We start from the raw sequence: 22,735 nt of genomic DNA on the forward strand, positions 1-22,735 counted from the left end.
CAGTATCAGTGAGAATCCTGATGTAATGCACCTTTGTGTAGGAAGTTTAAATATGTGGCTCAACCACAAGAGGGCGCTCACTGATTGCGTTCTTGACCGTCACTGTTGCTTCTCTTGATGAGAGTCTGACATCAGCACTGACCATCATGTCTCCACCATTTCTGCCATTGGCTCTTATTTATGCTAATTAACCCTCTTCGTATATTCATATATAATTTTTCCTCTGCTCATTTTCCATTGGTTTATTCTTAGTTTCTCCTTTTTAAAGCACTTTGTAATGTTAAGAAAAGATCTGTAAAGGCTAAATAAAGTTTGTTTTTATTATTACACTTCTTATTGTAAATATTATTTAATTTGTTTTTAACTAAATAAACCAAATGGTGATAAAACATTTGATTTCAAAATCTTTATTACTCTTTAGACACACACATATCTTACATACATACAGAAGATAACTGCTGTAGTGCAGTGGAAACGTTTTACAGTATTTACAGAATGTGAAACCTCAGTAACTAAGAGCGGCGGCTTCATTTTCAGATTGACCATCAATAGTTATATCAACTCCGTGATGAGTCATATCTGCATCCACAGCATCTTTTTCATGAAGGTACTATGAGTCTGGCAGATCACTCCGAGCTTCACGAAGTCTTCTCTTGTAAAATGGCCCTCACCAGAACTGGGTCGGCTCTGCCTTTGGTCTCTCTCTGAACAAGGCCCATCAGTTTGTTCAGAACTTTCTTGTTTCCACTTCTGATGGCTTGGACCTACACGGGCAGGGGGGGGGGAGCACAGCAACCAAACATTAGAAAAATAAGAAAATGTCATTCCAAGTGGGTATTAGCAGGTGTGAGCCCCTCACCTCTTCGGGATGCGAGTCCACCACCTCCTGGCAGAGGCTGTGCAGCTGTGCAGCGTCACTAACAAGCCCCAGCTCCTGCTCCTGGATGATCTGCAAGGCCGTCGTGCCCGGTGACCTCCACATCTCCTGCAGCACCTGAGAGGGAGCAGGAGGCGGGGAGACGCAGGTGATGACCAGAATACAAACAGGCGCCTCGCTGCCGCTCTGTGTACTGAGTGACAGAGAGAAGGGGGATCATTGGCCTGTGTGGCTGACTAACCCGCTTGGCCACTGAAGAGGAGATGTGTCCTGTTTCCTGTAGCTCCAGCAGCTCGGCCAGGGCGGGAGCAGAGACCGGGCTGAAATCGGATGAAGGGCTGATTTAATTACATTTGAATGCAGTGAATAAGTGATATAAATGAAAGAGAGAGAGAGAGAGAGAGAGAGAGAAAAAGAGTGGGAATGTCAGAGGGAAAGGACACAGGAGTCCATCAACATTTGTGATTTGCCTATAATGTGTTTGTCTTGCCAGTGTCTGGCTGTTTATTCCCCGGGCCACCAGACAAATAGAATCAAAGACGCCTGTTAGAGAAATATTAAGTGGAGACGCAGTTTCACTCAGTTCACCGGAGGCCAGACGGTCCATCTGCACGAACCCTCCTCCAATCAGGACACAGAGATGAAAAGTTTCCATCTTCACAAACACAACGTAACGTGACCTGTTGTTTTGTGTGTCTAACAAAACAATGACTCCTGACAAAGATGACTTGCACCTCGGGGGGGGGGGGGGGGGGGGGGGGGGGAAGGAAAAGCTCAAATTACTTCACACTTTTGTGTTTAAGAGTAAAATAAACTTACAAAAGACAGACTTCAGTAAATTTCCACGACTAACAATAAGCTATTATTCTATTCAGTCTGTTATCCAACCAGCACCAGTTACAGTGTTGATCACATTTTCCACCCACAGTTCCAGCTTTTCCCATCTGGTTTCTAGATTCCCAGTAAACATTCGTTCCTGCCCGTGGCCACTTAGCTTCTGAACACCGACATGTAGGCTTGTGATTAGCTGCGAGGGTTGTGCAACATGCTGCTATTGTTAGTAGGTGTGTATATGCACACTGTACAATATTATCCTCTGTGGAATTGCAGGACAACGCCCAGAACAAATTTCCCAACGGGAACATAAAGTATATATCTTATATTGTCAATAACCAGCTGTGACACTTTAATGCCACACGTTGGAGTCGAATTTGTGAAAACTAGTCAGCAAACAAGAAGAGAAGTCAAACACTAGCTTTAGCCGTGTGTTGGTAAAAGTATGGCTAAAATCAATAAACAGTTGATATATATATAGTCGCTTCTGCTTTTTATGCATGATGTGTGTTTTTAGTGTGTAGCTTTTTATGTTAATTTTAACATTTGTAACGTGGCACTAGTGTCGGCATGGTGAGATGTTTCACAGCTCTGCCTCCATCTTGTCACCACCCTGCAGCGGGCTTCTCTCAGGCAGCTACTTCTCTGACCCTCCTCCAGAAACCCTGGAGGAGACACTTGTCTCATGGTGGAATATGTGGACGAGTTCTTAATGACATGTCTGGAGTCGTCTCTCAAAACGACCACTGTGCTTCACTGTTTCTTATTTGTCTTACACTTGTGAAGGGCTTGGAACCAGAGGGGAGACAAATCAGATGTGGGCATGTTTGACAGAGCAGAAACTAAAAACAAAATGATATTGTTGTTATGATGCTACGAGCAAAGAAGCCGCTGTTGGTCTTAAAGGTTCAGTGTGTAAGATTCAAGTGAAAAGGATCGTTAAGCAGACATTTAAATAAGACTAGTATTATTTTCTCTTGTGTGTTTTATCTAAATGTAGCAAACTGGACAATACTATACACCTTTTGTGTTTATATGACAGCTGAAGGTTGCCACAGGTTCTCTGTCATGTTTGGAAGGGGAGGGTGAGGTGAGGGGGTATTCAGCTGCAACATGCACCTTCACCACTAGATGTCACTAAACCCCACACACTGAACTTTCAACAGCTAACTCTTGAAGACCTTTAACTTGGTTACTTTCTCCTGACTCCAAATACTTAAATTATATTTCTCTAAGCACTTCAGTGACTGTTTCGTCTCTGCCTTCAGCTTTCAACAGTGCTGCTGGCCACTCTCTGGTTTCTCCGACTTTCACTGAAAACTAATGCAGCTACATTGCGAATGTTCCACATGTGTCTGGGAACGGTTGATAAAGTGAAGCCCACGGCGTCTGTGCTGGTGTCAACCGATTGCTAGTTTCAATTCCATTTTCTCCATAATGACTCAGAGCCTTTTATGACTTTTTATTCTAACAAATCATTACAGATTGGCAGACACATATTGCCAATCTCGGGTGGACTCAACAAGCGGAGGTGGAGCTTCTGAAGCCACGATGGTAATTTCCCTTCGTTTCAAATATACCGACAAGATTAAATTTCAAGTGTTTTGGAACATTTACGAAATCCAACATGTTGCAGCTAACAGGCCTTCAGCAGGGAGAGATCCAAACAACAACTTCATCCAAAAAAGGTAATGATTTCACTGATGTTATTGAATTTGCCCCAAACAGGCGTTCCTCCAATGAGCCTTCAGGCCTGTCACAAAGGTTTTTGTCTTTGACCGATATGAAGAATTAGGAAATATCAGATGATTTCTGAAGGCGTCCGTGTTACTGCTGTGTGGAATCAAACGGCCTATCAATATTTGTGAACGCTAAGAATCGAATAATCTTTGGCGTCACTCAAATCAGAGAACAGTGTAGAACGGTTAAAGGAGGAGAGAGGTGGATTCGGCTTCATTTTGCCTGGAGCCTGAATATAAACACTTCTTTCTGAACACAGCACAGGGAGGCTTAAATCTTTTTTTGTGGCTAAATGCTCATTAATCCAGAGCGAACCGTCTCGGGGAACAGAAGGGAAGCTGTTTAATAAGTTCGATTTCAGCAGCATCTCCTTTTTGAGCCAAGAGCAGCGGAGGGTTTGTGGATATTAATGTGTGTTGAGGGCGGGAATCGGGAATCAAACCTGAAATTAATCAAATTAATTGTTGTTATGACTCAAGTTGATCTGCGACTTCTACTCTGATTGAATAGGCAATAATGATTTTCTTTTCTTTTGCTTTGTAATCTGAACATCAGACAGGGGCGGCTGTGGCTCACGAGGTAGACCACTAACCAGAGGGGTCGATGGTTCGATCCCCAGAACATCCACTCTGCATTCCCAAGTGTCCCTGAAAATTGACCCTGACGTGTGGTGTGTGTGGAAATAGCACCGTGGGCCGAAGCACTGGTTGAATTGGGGTGAATGGGTGAAACATGATTCCAGCCATGGTGATGATATTTTACACCATGACACGGACCTCCATCATATGAAGTAGGTAGAAAACTGAAGGAACCTTTTCTATTACAGCTTCTAATCATCGGCTCCATTCATGCCTCGTGATCCGCTGACATCTGTGTGAGCTTCAGCTGACTGGTTTTCGGCCAATCCTGTTCATGTGGGTGTGCAGCCTGGCCATTATAACCTGAAATGTCTCACACTTGTGATACAGTGACACTGGCTTTGCTTCCGATTATTTCTATATGGCAGGGGAGGATTCAAACCTCTGATGTTCCTCTAGCTGCTGTGGTTCATGGTGACAACTGAAGATTCGCCCTGCAGATACACAAATGGATGCCAGAGCTCCCTCCACCACCACCTCCTCTGTGTGTGCTTTTGGGTGTTATGAATTTAACTGGTGTACCCCGACTTGCTGCTGGGATTCTTTGGAGAGCTTTTTCACGCCAAATCTAACTGTATGACCGTCTGCTTATAAACAGCCCATCGAAGTGTCTCTGACTAAAGTTCAGTGGTGAGTTACAGGACGTGGAGCTGAAGTGCTGATAGCAGACGTGTTAAATCACTTTTAGGATCGGAGTTCTTCACTTGAGTTAGAACCCTTGAGGCGGCCGCTTGTGACAACTTAAAATGAAGAGAGGCCTGACACACACACACCAGCTGCATCTGGGGAGTGAATGGGTTGTTTCTTTAAAAGGTAATCTTAAGGCTTCATTACAGACAGTGAAGAAGCGTGGGGGAAAATGGGAGAAAGATGCAAAAACGGGCCCCAGGACGGAGCTGAACCGCCGATGATGCTGCGGTTCACGGTCAGTGTCTTAACCCTTCAGCTCCAGGAGGCGCCTGTGAAAAAGGTTTTACCCTGACATCTAAGACCGGAGCATTGGAAGCAGATAAGCAAAACGTTTTATTCGCCACTTCTCTCACCCAGATTGGAAGTCTGGACTCCAATACTGTATTTGTGAGCTTTGTTGGCAGGTAAATCTAAACTACAAGACAGACAGTAAGCATTACATTAAATGAAACATGGATGGATGAGTCTCACCTCTGGCTCACGCTCATGTCTCGTTGCTTGAGTTGACCCAGCAGCTCGTTCGTCACCCAGCCAATCACCTTCCTCGGCTCCTTCTTGGTCGCCTTCAACACCGCCTCGAAGTACTCCACCAGCCCGTCCTCATTCTGCGACACAACGCCACCAACAGCCACATGCACATTATCTCATCACTATCAAATCAGCCCCAGCAGGGACCGGTATTCAGCTGCCTGCAGGATTCCAAGCAGAACTGCGTCCAAACTGAGTTGATGAGACTGCAATTAAAACGAGTGCGCGGGAAACAGATTCACTGCCTTCGCCCGCAAATACACTCACCACCAGAGTGAAGCTGTGCTCGGGCAGGATGCCGTATGTTTGGACCAGCCTGTCTCTTTTGACGCTGGGTAGCTCTGGAAGCCCTTCCCTTATCTTCTGCACCACCACCATCTGGCCCGCATCAATGCCAGAGGGCAGCGACGCGTTATCCTCATACACCATCAGAGGGGGCAGGTTGGGCTCTGGCATGAACCTGGAGGGGGGGGGGGGAGAATGCTTTATGAGCACCACAGATAAACTTAGAGAAGATGAAGTTATAATTTTTAGTATTTTGACTCCAAACTAGTCACGTTTCTCTTGCTCCTGTAGTCATTTTACTTAATAACTCTCCATCTATCATCCCCCCTCCTATAAAACCACACAGACACACACTCAGATGCACAAATGAGCGATATCTGGCGCCCTCATCGCCCAGAAAGACGATAAGGTGATCTCCTACAATCATAAGCTCCACACAGACAACCCACAAACTCAGACTCACCTGTAGTCCTGAAGACCCTCTTTGTCCCTCATGGGAATAGTCTCCCTGGAAGACAATGTGCACATATTATAAACTAACATTTCTAACTGTCAAATTTCTATTTAGCGGTGGAACAATTCATAAATTAGTCATTCGGCCAATTTGGCAACAAGTAGAGTTATTATATAATTTTTTGATGCATCTGAAATATGAAGATTTGTGTTGTCTTTCCTGTGTTTTCTTTCATAATATTTCACTGATCATTTATAAAGTGACTGAAGAGGATAGAAGAGCAATTGACAATTAAAGTGCTCACCCCCTAAAAAAATGTCTAGTATAACTATTCCGAACCAAAAGAGAAACAACAACATCAAAGCCCAGTGGAAAAAAGGTGGGGGACGTGTGTAGTGATGCTGTTCAGTCAGCCCAGCTGTTTGTGAAACGGTTTAGTCAGATCCGTTGCCAGCTTCACAGGAACGAGAAGAAAGAGCCAATCATGGGCCATCACACACTGTTTAACATGCTTCACCATGGACCTCTTCTAGAAGGCCTCATGGGAACGAGGCAGAGCACCAGAAGATGATCAATGCCTCGGCCGTGTGGGAGCTGGATCGTTCTGAGAGCTCAGGAGCCTGTGACCAGCACAAAGCTCACAGATAACACAACACGATGGCAGCGGCATCCAAACGGCTCCATTCATCATCATCATCACCATCGATGGTTCGTCCTTTGCAAAGCTCGAGTCTAATTGTCACGAGTGGTGCCAGGAACAGGGGGAAATGCAGATCTTTGATTTATGAAACCAGGGAAACAAGAGGCTCATGAGATGGTGAACGAATCCGGGGTCAAACCTGTAAACAAGTCTGATAGGCGGTGGGAGAAATATGGAAAAATATAGAGGGTAAAGCACAAGGAACCAGCACGAAGGAGGACGAGTGAGTGAAATAATATTCTGGGAACTCACAAGGTTAAATGTGAAGCTCTTGAAGTAACAAGCAAGGAGGAGATGCAAGTGCAGTAATTTCAAACAAATCAGGAAAACGAGAAAAGAGAGTCAAGGGGGCAGATGATGAAACTAATGAATGAGGCAGAGATCCCAGTCACAGCCCGGCTCCCTCAATCCACTCACCCTGATTTGGAATCATAAGCCCGGGTCTCGTTCAGCACCCTCCCTCCTCTCTGCAGGACGTCGATCTGCCTCCGAATCTCGAAGTCTGGAGACAAAAGAGACGACATTAACATAAACACACACTCTCCGATAGCAGTGTGGCACAAACAGGATTGTGTGACAAATGCCAAACATCTGCCGCAACACACTGGCAAATCCTCGGGTCTCCGACTGCTGCCACATTATAACTGTGACGAATGATGCTTTTCCTCCATCACTGTTCAAACACCAGTTCAGCAGCAGCAGATTAAACGTGATAGTGTTTTATTGATAGGTAACTCAGGCCCAGCACCACAGCGTGTCGATGTGTGCTTACACTCCTGAAAGTTTAAAATGCTGAAATCTGTCTGGAGGAGGCTCTTTGTCAGCGTTTCAACTGAAGCTCAATCAACGGCCAGTTAGGTTTGAGCTGTCACTAAATCTATTCTCTTATTTTTTTAAGTGAACAGCTGAGGGTAGAAAATTCACCATTGCATGCTGCCTTCACACAGCTAATGGTTTCTGAATGGCTGTCAGTGCTAAACTTATGCTTCTCAGGTCACTGTCAACATCAACTAATCTTCATGTCTTCATTCCTCTTCATAATTCAAACTGGAATGTTTTCATTTCCACAAAAACCTTATTCTGTTTTTTAAGTGATGAAAATATGTTTCCCTCTGTAATAACCTTAGAGATCAAATGTGTTGGTTGGCAGATTTAGTACATTTTGGAAACAATCTGGGTTTTTTCCACCAATCGTCTCATCTCACTCTTGGTGAGACAGCAAAAAAAGCACATTACAGGAAATGTCACTTAAAAACATTCCTCATCTGGTTGCTTTTTACCTTTTACTGCCAGTTTTGATTTTAAGTACTTTTCTTCTTCATGGTGACAAGGCAAGCAAATGACAACTCATCAAAAAGTCTTTACTTTCAGAACAGGTGTGTGAGCGATAATACAACAACTGTACGATCTCCTCAGATGGAACAGCATTCAAAACACCCTCACTGAATATCTGTCACACTCTCAGACAATCCTCCTAACCTATTTACAGGACTTACCGATGGCCTTGGCCAGGAATCGGATGCTGTTGATGTTCTTCACCTCGGTTCTGACGCCCAGGGGCTCACCCGGCGCGTGGACGGACACGTTGGCATCGACTCTCATCTGGCCCTCTGAGGAGGAAGAGGAGGGGGGGAGAGATGCACACTGTGAGGGAGGGGGGTTCGGGTTTAGAGGTACAGAATGGCAGCTCAAAGACAGAGAGGCGGGCAGAGATTTCCATACCAGACATGTTGCCTTGACAGGTGCCAAGGGCCTGCAGGATGAGCTGCAGCTCCCTGACAGCTGCAGCAGCCTCCTCTCCACAGCTCATTTCTGGCTCCATCACCAGCTCCATTAGACCCACACCTGACGGATGTGAAGACAAGTTATTGCTTTGTTAAGTGATTTATATCTATAGTATAACATTGAAAATAAATCTTCCAGTATTAATGTATTAGGAAAATGTTATAAAATATGTCTTATCATCAAAAACCAGTTATGTGTTTGTCCATTTCTCAAAACTTCAAAGACTGAAGTCACTGATGCTTTGAGCCCCGAGCTCAATCAATCCAACTCAAGATCAAAAACTTTTTTAAAAGCCACGTCACATAGATGAATCCTTTGAAGGAGGCACGTTTTAGGTTCTGAATTTTAATTTGTTGTTCTTACTTTAAGTTTAAGTTTAAATGCTGTAATGTTTAGAAAACAATGTCCATTGCTGCAGCTCCTCTTTTCAGCCTCTGTCTTTAACGGTTGGGTTTAGCTCCTGTCTCTTTAAAGCCCCCGTCGTGATTAAAGCCCAGTCTGCTGTCACACAACATCACAATGAGGCAAAAGTTTAGTTTTTTTACCTTGCCGATATTTTACCAACCCACAAAAATGCTATCACTAACTAGAGGAAAGACATAACTGCAAAAACCCTCACATATTTCCTTTAAGGTTAAACAATGTCCTAAAAGAGCTGTGCAATGTACTTTTTAAGAAAATATATCCTAGAAATAAAGAGTTACAGCCATCTTCTTTGTATTGAAGCAACATGTCATCTCGTGCAATGGTGGGACTCATGTATATGTTTGATTTGTAGGAATGACTCCACAAACAATGACTCCACAGACATTACACATTAGATGGATGGAGTCTATGTTGGTTTTAGTCTCCTCGTGAGATTTGGCCAAAATGTAGCTGACAAGTGTAAAAACACAGAATATCAGCATCCACAACCTTTAATCCTGGGCCGTAGAGTGACTGAGGTTACCTGCTCTGTTGAGGTCTATGAGTGTCTGGCCGTGGACGTCATCGTGCAGACTCTTGCCACTGTCCTGCTCCAGCTGAATCTGCTTTATCGTGGCTGTTTTTCGGATCACTTGGCTCCTCTTCCTTCCCCCATGGAAGCTGTAAGTCAGGATGCCGTCTACTGCGATGGGCCGCCGCTGCTGAGTGATCTGGTATCCAGCCTGACACGAGAGTACACATCATTATAAAACACCAGGCGCCGAGGCTGTGGGGTAAATAGAGCATAACAAAAAAAAAGGCAAAACCATTTTGATGCTCTCCTTATCTTTTAAGAAACGTAACCGCTCATCAGGCCCCGACGGTGCAGCAGCCGACCGTATACCATCTGATTAAATGACAGAGGGATTTCTGACTGTGTTGGTGTAATGAAAACTGAGTCAATGAGAACAGGGACAGCAGCATTTACTGCCTTTTAATCCCTGTGGAATGAGGAATGAAAACCATCCCATCACTTTCACTTCTTTGAAGATTCTATGTAAAGTGATGATGTACAAGTAACAGCAGGGAGAAATACTTACCAGTACACACAGTCAGGAATACTTCTACATATCATCCTTTAATATTATGACCTAAAATCTACATTGGATCAATGATCAGATTTGCCTTAAATTCTTTCCTCACATTGCATGTTTCTCTCTGTTAATAATATAAATTCTGAAGTAATAACATGTTAATTACAGGGTAATGAGCTGAGTATACTGGGAAGTCTCCTGGTGAAGGGGTTGTTACCTTCTGTTAGATATCACTGGTTGTTGTAGCTTTTGTCAAATCATAGGCAAGAACAGATAATAACAGTTTAAGTCAATAAATAAATCACAATGTCCGTATTTCAGTTCGTTATCAAACTTGAAGCCATTACTTTAAATAGATGAATGGACTTTTTTAATCAAAATGCAATTTTTGATGGAATATCTGACATATTTTTTTACAGTCTGTCAATGTTTATGAGTTGTCCTTGTTCTGTTTGTTTTTCTGTAGGACAGATTACACAGGAATAACTTGAAGGATGCAGTTTGTGGGTCAGGGCAGAACCCATTCGACTTGGGGCAGATCCAGAATGATTCATAGACCTTAATGAAAAACAATCGGGCACATTAAGGGCAATGATATCTATGAGTGTGTGCAACTTTATGCCGAGTGATTGGATTTAAGGGCTCTGCCGGGGCTTGGCAGAGGAAATGTGTGTTCTACTGAGAGCCATTCTAGTTTGTTATGCATATATATTGTTGCTGTTTAATGATGTGTAGTGTTTGCTAAGTGTTACTCTGTTATTTGTTTCCATGGGGTATAATTTGTGAAGGTAAAAAGAACAGTGTGGTGGAGCTGGATTTCCCCAGTGGGACTATAAAACTAACTAATACATCAAATTACAGAAAGAAATGTGATATCTCCTGAGCTGGTTTTTAGTTAAATCCACGTGTTGCAGAGGAATAAGTCCGATGACGAGTCTGCAGTCGGTGTCATGGGGTCCACGTGAAGGTGAGGCAGGCAGGCAGCATCAATTAAACACAACCACGGGTGATTGGCTGGACCTTGGTTATAATGCAGCAGGAGTGCTGCGGCTCCACTCAAGGTTTCTATTCACAAAAGCACAAGAATGAATATTTCATCCGCTTCTCTCTTCCTCAAAGAATCTGCCGCCCCAAGTACTAATTCCCCACGTTACTATGGCAACCACATTCGCATGAACTAAACATTAATCATACTTATGCTAAAGAGAGCAAGGAGGTGGGAGAGGAGACTCGGGGAGGGGGGGGGGGACTGGCTGGCTTTCTGTAAAATGTGCCCGATCGACACAATCAGTCAGGTGCACGCCGCCTCCTTTTAAAACAACACTTAAAAAATGCATTTGGGGATTTTTATCTTTTATTTCCTGCTCCTCTAGATGAATACAATCTTTAAATATGTTGGATTTTGAGAAAAAAATGCTGCAGTTCATCCGAATTCACCTGTTTCTTACTTCATCTTTTCACAGGTTTTGACTCTGCAGGTAAAAACGATGTCTCTGCCGTCTGCGGCACGGGAACGCCATACTGTACATTAGGGCAGCATCTGTATACGAGGAGACTATTTGCATTTCCTGCATAATGAATCAGCTACTTCTGGCGACATAATGAGGGATGAGTAAAGTTTTGTTGTTAATAAAACCCTACTAGACACATTTGGGGTTTTTCCAATTACTCGCCCGCCGACAGATAGAGCCCTAATGAGCTGAGCACCTTTTTATATTCACAGCCACAGATGTGTGTCTGCACTCAGAGTACACATGCAGGTGCCCACACATGCTCCACACTCATTTGTGTGTTGTGAGACCCGCTGAGTCGTTTTCTGTCTCATTTACAAAAGCATCTGCCGGTCGTTTCCCTCCTTACTTTCCACCGAGGTCCCGCACACACACATCACTGCTCTCGTTAAACGCATGTCAAGGCTTCAACAGTCAGGCCAGGTCTGTTATAGAAACTTAATATCGCAAGGAGATTGTAATCATTTGCTTTGGCTAATAGATTAGTGTGGATCTGCTGAGGCATGTTATTAAAGGGCTTTATGTATGTGCATCGTCTGCCGTTTCCATTCAAAAGCAGGAGCGCTAGTTGGACAGCGCCATTGATCATTTAATGAGCAACTGCTGTGTTTTACAAAATGCAATCAGGGATTTGTAGCGGAACATATCAATAATGTAAAATGCAATTTACAAATGTACTTTTCAAGGGTGGGATAATTCCTCCCTCGGTCATGCTCCTGGTTTGGTTTGATGAGAGGAGATCACATTCAAACTCTAGGTCCAATGTGAAAAACATTCCATCATCTTACATAATTAAAGCCACTCAGACACCAGGTTACCAAGCTCTCGGATCGCTCTTATGAAGCAGCTGAGGAGACCAATGCAAACTAAGGAAACACTTTGATTCCTTAAAAAAAAAAAAAAAAGGCAACAAGAGGTGTAGGAAGCCCACAGTGAATGTCAAACACAGATAGAGGAGCCAGGCGCGACCTGTTGGCAGGGGCTGCTTGTGAAAATCTCAAAGCAAAATAAAAAACTGTAATCTGGTATTATCGTCCCTGCTGTGTGTGTCAGCTGCTCAGAAGGAATCCAAAGGAGGTGATGCAAGCTTTGGTAAACACACAAGAGAGCAAGAGGAACACAACGGTAATCCCGGCGCTTCTGGAGGGGATTTAACTGGAATCTAAAGAAACAAGGACTTTCTTTGGAGATAATGCATCGCTACCGAGGTGATTCAAATATGTACTGCTGCCACTAAAACACGTCAAAGCCTCATCTCACAGCTAAGAAATCAAATCAGAAATATCGAAGAGAGCGATCATATTATTTCAGAAGCAGGAAGAGTGTAATGAAAACTTGCGGCTTAAGCTGATACTCGGTGTATTGCTTGCTTCTTTGTGAGGACACTCTACTTTTAATCCACTTCTTTCGGGCAGTTTCAATGCAATAATACTGCAGGAAAAGAGAATCTGTCTCCGAGGCTCTTCACTCTATAATTACACTCCTCATTACCTCGCCCAAAGCCGTGTTAGCATATCTTACCAGGGCGAGACAAACGCTGAAATATTCAGACTTTCCATCACACTTTTCTTCGGAGAATTTCCAGATATATGAAAAGGCGTCTCTGTAGGGCGAGTCAATGTACTTCCCATTATGTTTTGTCTTTTCCATCTAAGCCTTAAAAGGTCACTCATAATGGCTGCGAAATTACGTCGGGGCTCTGAGGGCTAGTGAGCCCTTGTCACACAGGTTCTCTATTACACAGAGCAAAATGAACTTCACTATACTGTTGAGGGGAGAGATACCTTTATCCCCACTATACCAGACTGCTATTCAACTTAAAGTATGCTGTGAGACATTTAAATCCGAATACCTGTCATTCATTTGGATTGGTAGCTGTCTCCTCCAAAAGAATGTTTTTGTCTCAACTACTCTTTTTTCTGATCTACCAAATAAATATATAGTAGTTGTTAATTAATACAGCTTTAAAGTGACGTATCCTTACACTACAATAATATCTTACTTAAAATCAAATGGTATAATAGAAAGTATCTAGACAGCTTTTATGCACTAGAGTGTTTAAAATATGTTTTCCGGTCTCTCTCTCTCATTGACAAAAGTACTCTCTACTGCAGCACTCCAAATACTGGCCTGTTATATTCCTTGAGATGTGTTTACACCTGTGGTATAGAAATGATTCCATTATGGGAAATTCACATACAAACATCATTCAAAAGGTCCATAATCAAAGTACCAGCTTTACACAGTTGTGTGTAATGGATCATTCCCTGAACTGCTGAGTTGGAAATCACTATTTATATATACACACACAAAAGAAAGCTATCCCCTAATAAACAGCAAAGGGAGGGAGTGTTAAATGACCTGTGTATAATGTACAAATAGAAGTGTACTGTAGGAAATGAGCTGGCAAGGGAAAAAACACTGGTCCTTCCCTTTTACAGCTCTCAGTAGTCTTTGACTGTGTGTGTGTGGCAAATAGCGTTTTTTGCTGTATCAGCAGGACTGGCTCACAATTTCAATTAAAGCTCAGGGGCAGGAGGAGTTCACTGCGAGTGTTGTGATGGAGACACTGGAGGCGAATGAGGACAACTTGTGTCACAGTAAAACAATAAGGCAGAGTGATGTTTGGGATCAGGGCGCCTCTACAGCGCCTGCTTGTCTGATAGGATAGAGCCGACCCCTGGAGGTTGCAGAGAAAGTCAGAAATGAGGACAGGGAGAGGGAAACTCACAGGGAGGTCGGCGTAGAAGTAATGTTTCCTGTCGAAAAGGGACTTCCTGTTGATAGTGCAGTTGAGCGCCAGTCCTGTCATCACCGCTGCTTCGACACATCGTCTGTTCAGAACCTGGGGACACACGGGGACATTACCTGCTGATCTGACAAGAAGGGGATCAAACAATAGGTTATCTTTGTCTGAGAACCACCTACGGGTAATGTGCCAGGCAAGGAGCCATCGAAGAAGGACACCAGGGAGTTGGGGGGGGCTGAGAAGCGAACTTGGGAGCCAGAAAACAGCTTGGTGTTTGAGCTAATCTGGGCGTGGATCTCCAAGCCGACCACCCCGACCAGCTGCTGGGAAACACTGAGGCAGAGAGGAAATAAAAGAAACCTTTACTACAAATCAGAACGAGCATGAGTGGTGTACCTGGCAAAAGGAAAATATATTTGTTTCTGGATAATGTTTTTTTTGCTTTTTTAGGAGTATTTACTGCCAAACCCTCTGTGAGTTATTCTGAATAACTGGTCTCATCTGGTTATCGTCTGGCTCAGTTAACTCTGGGTTTAGCTCTGGCTACGATCCTGTGGTTAATGAGATGTGGCGCTGTCAGAACCATGAATGACCTTGATAATGATGAGGGATGAAATGGCGATACCTGCAGGGAACTTCTGTTATAATGAAAGTAGAAATTATTGTTCCACTGAGTGAAATGCAAAGCCGTTAACGCTTAATCAGGTTAATCTAACTGACATCATGTATTTACTGGATGATCTCTCTGATAAAAAACAAAGGGGTCCTGATGAGAATTTAAGAATATTTGTGCAATTGAAATGCCTTTATTATGGAGATTATTATTCTTTATAACAAACTTGCCCTCTTTTAGTTGCTTTGAGTGACAACTGGAAAACAAAACTGGAACAGCTAAAGGATTTGAACGATCTATAAAAGATATCTGCTGCTTGCTGTTGTGTCACTTTATATTCAGTATTTTCTCTATGTCAGAATCCTGTGGAGATGTTGACTCCATATTCCCAGTGATGTAATTGATAGGTAGTTGCTTTTGATCCTGCTGAGGAGGAGGAGTCCATCCCGCTAACACAGGTGGTTAACCACGGAGCGCATCTACCCAGGTTAAACATTCCAGAAAACCTGAGTGAAGACCAAAGATAGCTTGATAACCCATTCATCTCTATGATACAGGCCCCTGGGATACAACCCCTCACTGTCACATACATTATCACACACATCATTGCATAACTTTCACATTTTACCACCATATCTGTTTGTAGAATTCCATTGTATGGTTTCGCACAACACTCTTGCATCTTTGCTTTGTTCCTGCTTATTTGTATATGTTTGTTATGCTAAATATTTGTTTGTTGAAAAACCTACTGGGTAATAAATGTGATTCTGAAAACTAAACAGGCAGAGGAGCAGACTCAAGTGTTTTCTGACACTTCAACCTCATTTTGACCAAAACAAACCTTCACACAGTGAACCAACATACTCAATGTTCAATAATAACATCCATAACATTGTCATAACAATAATAATGTGTAACAATAAATAAATAACAATAACTGGAGAAAGCTTAAGGTAAAATCCAAATAAACGTTATATTTGCTATTTTACACGCAGTTCATTTATCTTAATTAATTAGTCAGTGGATACAGTTTAACTCAGAGATATCAGAAACTAAATAAATACAAATATGGGTCATTTATCAACAGTTTAATACATGTGGATGAATCCACTCAGTGACAACAACCATACACACAGCCTCACAGCCGCAGCTTCTTGTACCTTTTCGCTCGGGGCTGAGATTCACTGTGTCCCCGGAAGCTCGTCGTGTTTATTCCTCTGATCAAACACGAAGTCTTCGGGTATAATATCGATGTTCGCTTGTTGACACTCAGCAGCAGCTCCCCGGCTGCTACACAGGAGGCCGCCATGTTGTCTTTCAGGCGCCTACGCACACGAGACGGGAATTGTAGTTTTTGAAAGGGAGAGTCACTGTTGGAGTCAACGAGGCTCGTGTTTTGGTTGGAACTACAAATCCCAGGATATTAAAAAAATGTTTCGGTTCCAGCCCCCACATAACTGGCGTCATTTCCGGGCGGACAACTGGCGGGACTTCTCAGCGGCGTGGTGCAGGAGCAGGTTGTTGACAGACGGAGAAACTTGTCTCAAACTCGGGTTAAACTTTTTTAAAAGATGATGGCTACTAGCGGAAAAGACTGTGGAGTAAAAGATGGCGCCCCGGTTTGTTGTAACGGTTCAGCCGCGGTGAACGGAGCAGCACCGGAAGCATCTCCGAGCCCCAAGCCGCTGAACGGAGCCACGGTTCGGCCAGAGGGATTCACCTTCACCCCGCAGCCCACCATCGAGGACATTCGGCGGATGCAGGCGGAGTTCACGGACGAGAGGGACTGGAACCAGTTCCACCAGCCCCGCAACCTGCTGCTGGCAATGGTCGGGGAGGTGGGCGAGGTGTCCGAGCTGTTCCAGTGGCGCGGGGAGGTGGCGGTGGGTCTGCCCGGCTGGAGCGAGGAGGAGCGGGAGCAGCTTGGGCAGGAACTCAGCGACGTGCTCATCTACCTGGTGGAGCTCGCCGAGAAGTGTCGCGTGGACCTGCCCCAGGCGGTGCTGCGGAAGATGGCCCTGAACCGGCTCAAGTACCCGGCCAGCAAGGTGCACGGCTCGGCCAAGAAGTACACCGAATACAAGGACTGATGCTGGGTGTGCATAGACAATCAGAGGCGCCTGATGGAGCTGCTACTGGACCTTTCATCGTTTGGTTCAAATGGCTTTTGTTCTTGTTCGACTTGTTACACCACTGTATGAAAGCTTTACCCCCTCGTGCACAAAAGGCACTCGCAGAATATGCAGTTTTTTTATTTAGTTTAAAGGTTCAGTGTGTAGAATGTGTGGCGTCATCTAGTGGTGAAGTTGCATGTTGTAGCTGAATACCCCTCACCTCACCTTGCTCTTCCAAACATGGCGGACTCCTTAGAGAGGTCTTTAAATATCAAAGACCCATTCTAGGGTTATTCGATATGAGATGATTACAAACTAGTGAAAAACTCTGGGATTATTTTATAATCAATCTCTGCAATTAAAGCCCTTTCACCTGATTACACACTGAAGCTTTAACTTTTAAATCATGTTTTAGTCTGATCGTTGGAACCAATTTGAAGCATTGCATACTTTTTTAGTTTAAAAATTCCTCTTTCGATTCTGTAAATATTTGGGGAAAACATTCGTAGGACTTTTATTCACCGTGGCTCCTCAGGACTGTGACTGAGGATTATAAAGTTAGTGGACCTGAACAAAATTGTTATCTATAAGTTTCTTCTTTGTTATTGGTGATTTATTTCAGGTTCCCATCAGAGTTGGATCTTCTCATCTCTTGTCTAACTTATGCAATTTTTCTTGTTACAGTAAAAGTTGCTTTAATCCCTACCTGTTTATTTTCCTCTCATTCATCCTCATGTAAAACAAAGAGCCTGTTATCTGGATCCTTGCTGATTCAGTCTACAATAAGGACTAAGAGATTATTATATTTATAAATAACTTCATCACGTATGCTGTCATATACAAGAGTGCGGCACTAAATGCAACCTTAATAAGTTGTTTAAGGGGTAACTTCCATTCTCTCATAATTTAGGAGGCCAAAAGGGGCTGATCAAAATTGGTAAAATTTAGAAAGACTATTAAAAAGTAAACAAAACAATTGCCATGCACAAAAAGAAGGTGATGTTGGACCGCCCCCGGGGTTTAACACTGGTGCGTGACTGAACCTTGAGTATGTTCAGGATGAGAGGACACGGGAGACTGAAGGTGATTGGGGGGGGGAGGAAGAGGGTCGCAGGGAGTCAGTGAAACGGCAGCTGACGGCGAGAAAAGAGTTTAGCAGCAGCGGTGTTCCTAATAAAATGTAAACTCAAACCAACAAACACTTAACAAAACAGTGAATGGCTCTTTAAACCTTTAACCTTCCTTCACCTCACTTGACAAAATCACCTGTAAATGCTGGTGTGATGGTTTAATGTTATATCGTCACTGGCAAATTTCTAACCAAATCCTGCTCATTTAGATAAGATGGTGGCTTAAGCAGGATCTAATGGGGGGAAAGTGAAATTAGCTTCTCTCTTTAATTCCCAACTAGAGTCAAACTTTTGATCAACGTTTCATTGAAGATTTGAAACCCATAACGTGTGTGTTTGGGGGGGGGGGGGCTTTGGTGTAACAGCCGTGAAAACATCCGTCTGATTAGTTTTTCATTTGATGTGTTTAGAGACGCAAACATTGCCCTCAGCTGTATATCCCCGTATTCACTCTGGCATTAGTCATTCACATGCTGAAGAAACAAACAGCCATGACTCACTAAAGTGTTTCTCTGAACTGTACTTCAAAGTAAAAAGCCCTTTTACTGATGCAGATGTGAGACAATGCCTCAATACTAATGAGGAACTGTCCACTTTCCTTAAACTTGGACATGCATACTTCTCCTCTGGAAACTGAAGTCAGTTTTAATGTGGAGCTCTTTGGGATGAAGGGTTAGAGCAAAGAGAAGAGAAAATCATTTTTTCACTCTTGATCAAATGTAGAACCACCGCAGTAGCTTCTGAAATTACTTTAGTTAAATCTCAGTTTCAACGTTAGTCCCCACAAGGCTCTGCAGATACAGATGAAACCATTTTTTGGCAGCAGTTCATCCAAATCGTAAGCTCTCTTTCACTTCCAGCTTGAGTTCTTTAATACACAGTGAACATCCCTGCAAGGCGAGTGTGTGCTCTGTATGAAAACACAGACTGACATTCTGTAGGTGCTATTTCAATATTCAGTGTGTAGATGTGAGCCAGCCGGGCAGCGGGCTTCGGTTACAGCTCTGGGTTTTCAGCCTGTGTCGCTGTTCTCGCAGTTTTCTGCAGCGCTGCTTCTCTGGGAAAACAGGCACTGGCAAATGTTATCCTCTACAGAGTCTGTAAGAAGCTTTCATCCTGAAAAAAGGCTTCATGCATGTTTCAAGATTGGAATATAAACAAAGATTTAGCAGATTTGCTCATTGTCATATAAATATCAGATATAAAATGGGACTTTCTGAATCCGTGGCCTCTTAAGATTTATAATGAATTTATTTTTTAATGTATTGGAGTAAACAAGCAGATCAAATCATGTGATGTAATGTATAGAGAGACTGTATCTGATGAGTCATGATCTCTCAGCCTGTCCATATCCATCCATCCATCCATATGAATATGGTTTTAATAGCCAGAGTGGACCAACGGCTCGGAAATGCTCCAGAAACATCAAAGTTATCTGAGACTCTCCCTTTAAATGATATGTTCTTCTGTTGCATGACACAAGGACTTAAAACTCTAATAGCTGCACTTATCATTTCTTTACTTTTTTTAATGGGATTTTAATTGCACCTGTTATCTTAAAGTGCAAACCCACGTCTAACTGTATATTCATTTAACTTCTCAACACTTCAGAGTTTTATAAAAAGTCTTTGCTGAAAGTTAACCGAGGAGCTGTTTTCCCTCACGTCTCCGTGTTTGGAGAGAGAAGTCGGACCCCTGTCTGAAGATGGCGCAGAGGGCTTAATTACATGTACCACTTTTGATGAGTGTGAATCTAAAGATTTCCTTTTTACAGATATCATCTATCATTAGTCCGGTTGTTGTGGGTTTCAAAAGGAAAGTGGGCTCTTGTGTGTTTTCCTGCTTGCACAGATAAGCTTGTGTTAGAGAAAGCTTTGGTTCCTCTCTCGTCTTTTTTGCCACTTCCTCCTCCTCTTCACTATCTGAGTCACACACACACACCCACACACACACACACCCACACACACACACACACACACACACACACACACACGCACACACACACACACACAGCAGCAGCAGCACTCTTTTATCCCCTCCTGGAGACAGCAGTGGGAGCTGTCAGATCTCACACAGTAGGGTTACCCATCAGCAGGGGGTTCGCGTCACATCACATCCCATCACACACATACACATACATGCACACCTGCACACAGAAACACACACACTCACAGACCACAGATGTTTTTTTTCTTCTAGTGGACCATAGCTAATGTTGAGCAGGATTTCTTGCCTCCACTGTGGCTCTGTCAGTGGCGATCACATCTTAAATGCCCCCAAACCGATCCGTCGTGAGCACAAACCACTTGGCAATGTTCTTCCTTTTCATAAACCCGACAGCTCCGCTCAATGCGGCCGTGTTACAAGTCAAATATCCTGCCAGCAATTAAACCATTTCACGAGTGTCTCTATGGTTTTCAATCAGATAAATGTGTGTTGTCTGTCAGGGTTTAATCTGCTTGCAGGCCCCTGTTTGCCTCCAAAGATCAGTGGCAGCTGCATGAAATACAAATAGAGTCAGACAATAACTATGTTGCAGGCATCAAGTTCAGATTGAACGTTTATGTGCAAAAACCATAAAGAAATAAATCCATTTGCACATTAAATATCTTGTCTTTATACCGTATTGAATGGAATATGTCAAAAAGGATTTATTTATTCATGTTTTACACAGTCTCCTAACTTTTGGGGGGAATCAGGGTCTTATATAATATATTCCATTCCATTCTCTATATTTTATACATACAATATAACATTAATGTGACCTGGGAAAATTGGTGGTTTGCCTTAGGGCTGATGAACATTCCACCTGTAGCTGTAGGAGCCATAGATTTGATCTGGGATTTCCAATGTATCTCCCTCCTGCGCAGTTAGGGAGGGAGGGAGGGGGGGGGGGGGGGGGGGGTTGGTCTCTTCTGATGTAGAGAGACAAACAGTTTTGAGTGTGCTCGTTGGACATTTATGTATTTTGGACTTTTTATGTTGTGAACATCTCCACAGAAAATGAAGTGGAAGTGACGTGACAGAGTTTGGACCATAAGGACATTCGAGAAAATATATGTTTTATGTTATAAATAATTGGCAAATTTGGATTTCCCTTTATCATAAGAACTTAATCAGCAAACTAGTAGCAGCTTAGACTCAGTCACTACAATTCATTTATTTCCTTCTTTTACTTTTCCTGATTCTAACACCTTTGCATCGTGCAGTTTTTGATACCCGGTAAAATAACCTTTACTTTGAATGTCCCAAATTAAGCTGTGGATTTGCTCGGTACCTGTTACGGGTATCTTGAGACATTTCGGGAGAACAAGCCGAAACGCAATCAATAACAATTAAAGCTGAATTCCATTTACGTGGTTCTCATTGTGTGTGCTGGCTCACCGACACAGGTCAGTGGAGGGGAGTCATGTGTTATTGGATCCACCCGTGTCTTTCCTTATCTGCTCTGGAGAAGCCGTTTTCTCTTTTTCTGTTTTGATTGCTTTATTGAACCGTTGACGTTTACCAGACACAATGGACTGATTGTCCTCAGCCCGACCAGATAGGCCTTTTTTTCACAGCAGACATTTTGACATATCGCAGTAGGAAAAGCACAAGTGTTCCCCTGATAACGTTAACAATGCTCTTCAAGTGTCCCAGTGAGGCATGAGCCGGTATCAGCCCGAAGAGGTGGGGTTACTACATCATAGAAGTATAGCGTAGGGCTGCAACCAGCAATTTACCTTTCTTTAATAAGGGATTCATTATTTCAGAAGCATTTCAGAAAATAGTTTTTTTTAAAAAGCCCATCATTATTCCTAAAATACCAAGTTAACATGTTCAGATGGTTCAGTCTAAATCCTTAATATGTTGACTTGATTTGAATTTGATAGAAAATAATCAAATATCAAATTTTGGAGAAGTTTCAAAGTTTTACTCAATCAAAATCAAGGTTTATTGACAAATACTTACACGTACAAGGCCTTTGATGTGGTGTATTACTGCAAACATGAATATAAAAAAAGGTGTCATTTAAACTGTAAATATTTACAATTTTACGATGCTCTGTTTAGTCCTGAAAACATTGGGGTTGCAGCCAAATATCTCTCAGATGGGATGGTTAATGCTTGTACTGGCTGCTCATATCTACTCCTGCTGCTGCCATGTATTATGTGCAATGTGCTTTATTATTACTCTGAATATAATGAACTGCTCTTTCAGGTATATTTCCTCCCAGGTTGTTTGTATTGCTGTTTGTGGAGTTGCCAATTTGGTCTCAAGTGGAGGATACTATTGTGTAATGGCTTTAGAAATGTAAATATGCGTCTGTTTCATACACAGCCCATTCAAGTGAAGCATTTTCCTGTAATAATGGCTTTAAAGGAAACTCAACACGGTCAATGTCCTTCACAGAAAAGGGAATTCATTTCCCATTTTCACCCCGTACTTCACATGTAACTATAATTTACATCATAGGGCTGCTACTCCACACGTCTGGCAACCTGAAGCCCTGAAGCCCTGAAGTCCTCACTCACAGTGATCCTCCACTTTGCATAACATCTCACGAGTCACCTTCAAATTTCAAATTGCTGTGATTTTATCGTGC

At 43.0% G+C, this 22,735-nt stretch overlaps 2 protein-coding genes across 2 annotated transcripts; one reads left to right on the top strand and one right to left on the bottom strand.

The window, feature by feature from the left end:
• Positions 1-418: 418 nt before the first annotated feature.
• Positions 419-16,238, bottom strand: gatb (glutamyl-tRNA(Gln) amidotransferase, subunit B). The gene is made up of 13 exons (XM_062387760.1): positions 16,064-16,238; positions 14,470-14,623; positions 14,273-14,386; positions 9,481-9,679; positions 8,469-8,591; positions 8,243-8,356; positions 7,164-7,248; positions 6,056-6,100; positions 5,575-5,767; positions 5,251-5,384; positions 1,119-1,197; positions 860-994; positions 419-764 (listed from the first exon to the last, which is right to left on the bottom strand). The coding sequence occupies exons 1-13, from the start codon at positions 16,210-16,212 to the stop codon at positions 639-641; spliced, it is 1,650 nt and encodes a 549-aa protein (XP_062243744.1). The 5' UTR covers positions 16,213-16,238; the 3' UTR covers positions 419-638.
• Positions 16,239-16,365: 127 nt separating this feature from the next.
• On the top strand, positions 16,366-17,598 carry dctpp1 (dCTP pyrophosphatase 1). The gene has a single exon (XM_062387782.1). The coding sequence runs from the start codon at positions 16,475-16,477 to the stop codon at positions 16,991-16,993; it is 519 nt and encodes a 172-aa protein (XP_062243766.1). The 5' UTR covers positions 16,366-16,474; the 3' UTR covers positions 16,994-17,598.
• The last annotated feature ends 5,137 nt before the right edge of the window (positions 17,599-22,735 follow it).

Source organism: Platichthys flesus, chromosome 5, assembly GCF_949316205.1.
Source record: "Platichthys flesus chromosome 5, fPlaFle2.1, whole genome shotgun sequence".
Taxonomy (NCBI): domain Eukaryota; kingdom Metazoa; phylum Chordata; class Actinopteri; order Pleuronectiformes; family Pleuronectidae; genus Platichthys; species Platichthys flesus.

What these genes read in the sequence shown, in the direction of transcription:
- gatb (XM_062387760.1), bottom strand. Translation starts at nt 16,212, where the DNA reads ATGGCGGCCTCCTGTGTAGCAGCCGGGGAGCTGCTGCTGAGTGTCAAC. An exon ending in TCTCAGCCCCGAGCGAAAAG is followed by an intron (nt 14,624 to 16,063) that starts GTACAAGAAGCT and finishes TCTCTGCCTCAG; the next exon opens with TGTTTCCCAGCAGCTGGTCG. An exon ending in ACTTCTACGCCGACCTCCCT is followed by an intron (nt 9,680 to 14,272) that starts GTGAGTTTCCCT and finishes CTCTCGTGTCAG; the next exon opens with GCTGGATACCAGATCACTCA.
- dctpp1 (XM_062387782.1), top strand. Translation starts at nt 16,475, where the DNA reads ATGATGGCTACTAGCGGAAAAGACTGTGGAGTAAAAGATGGCGCCCCG.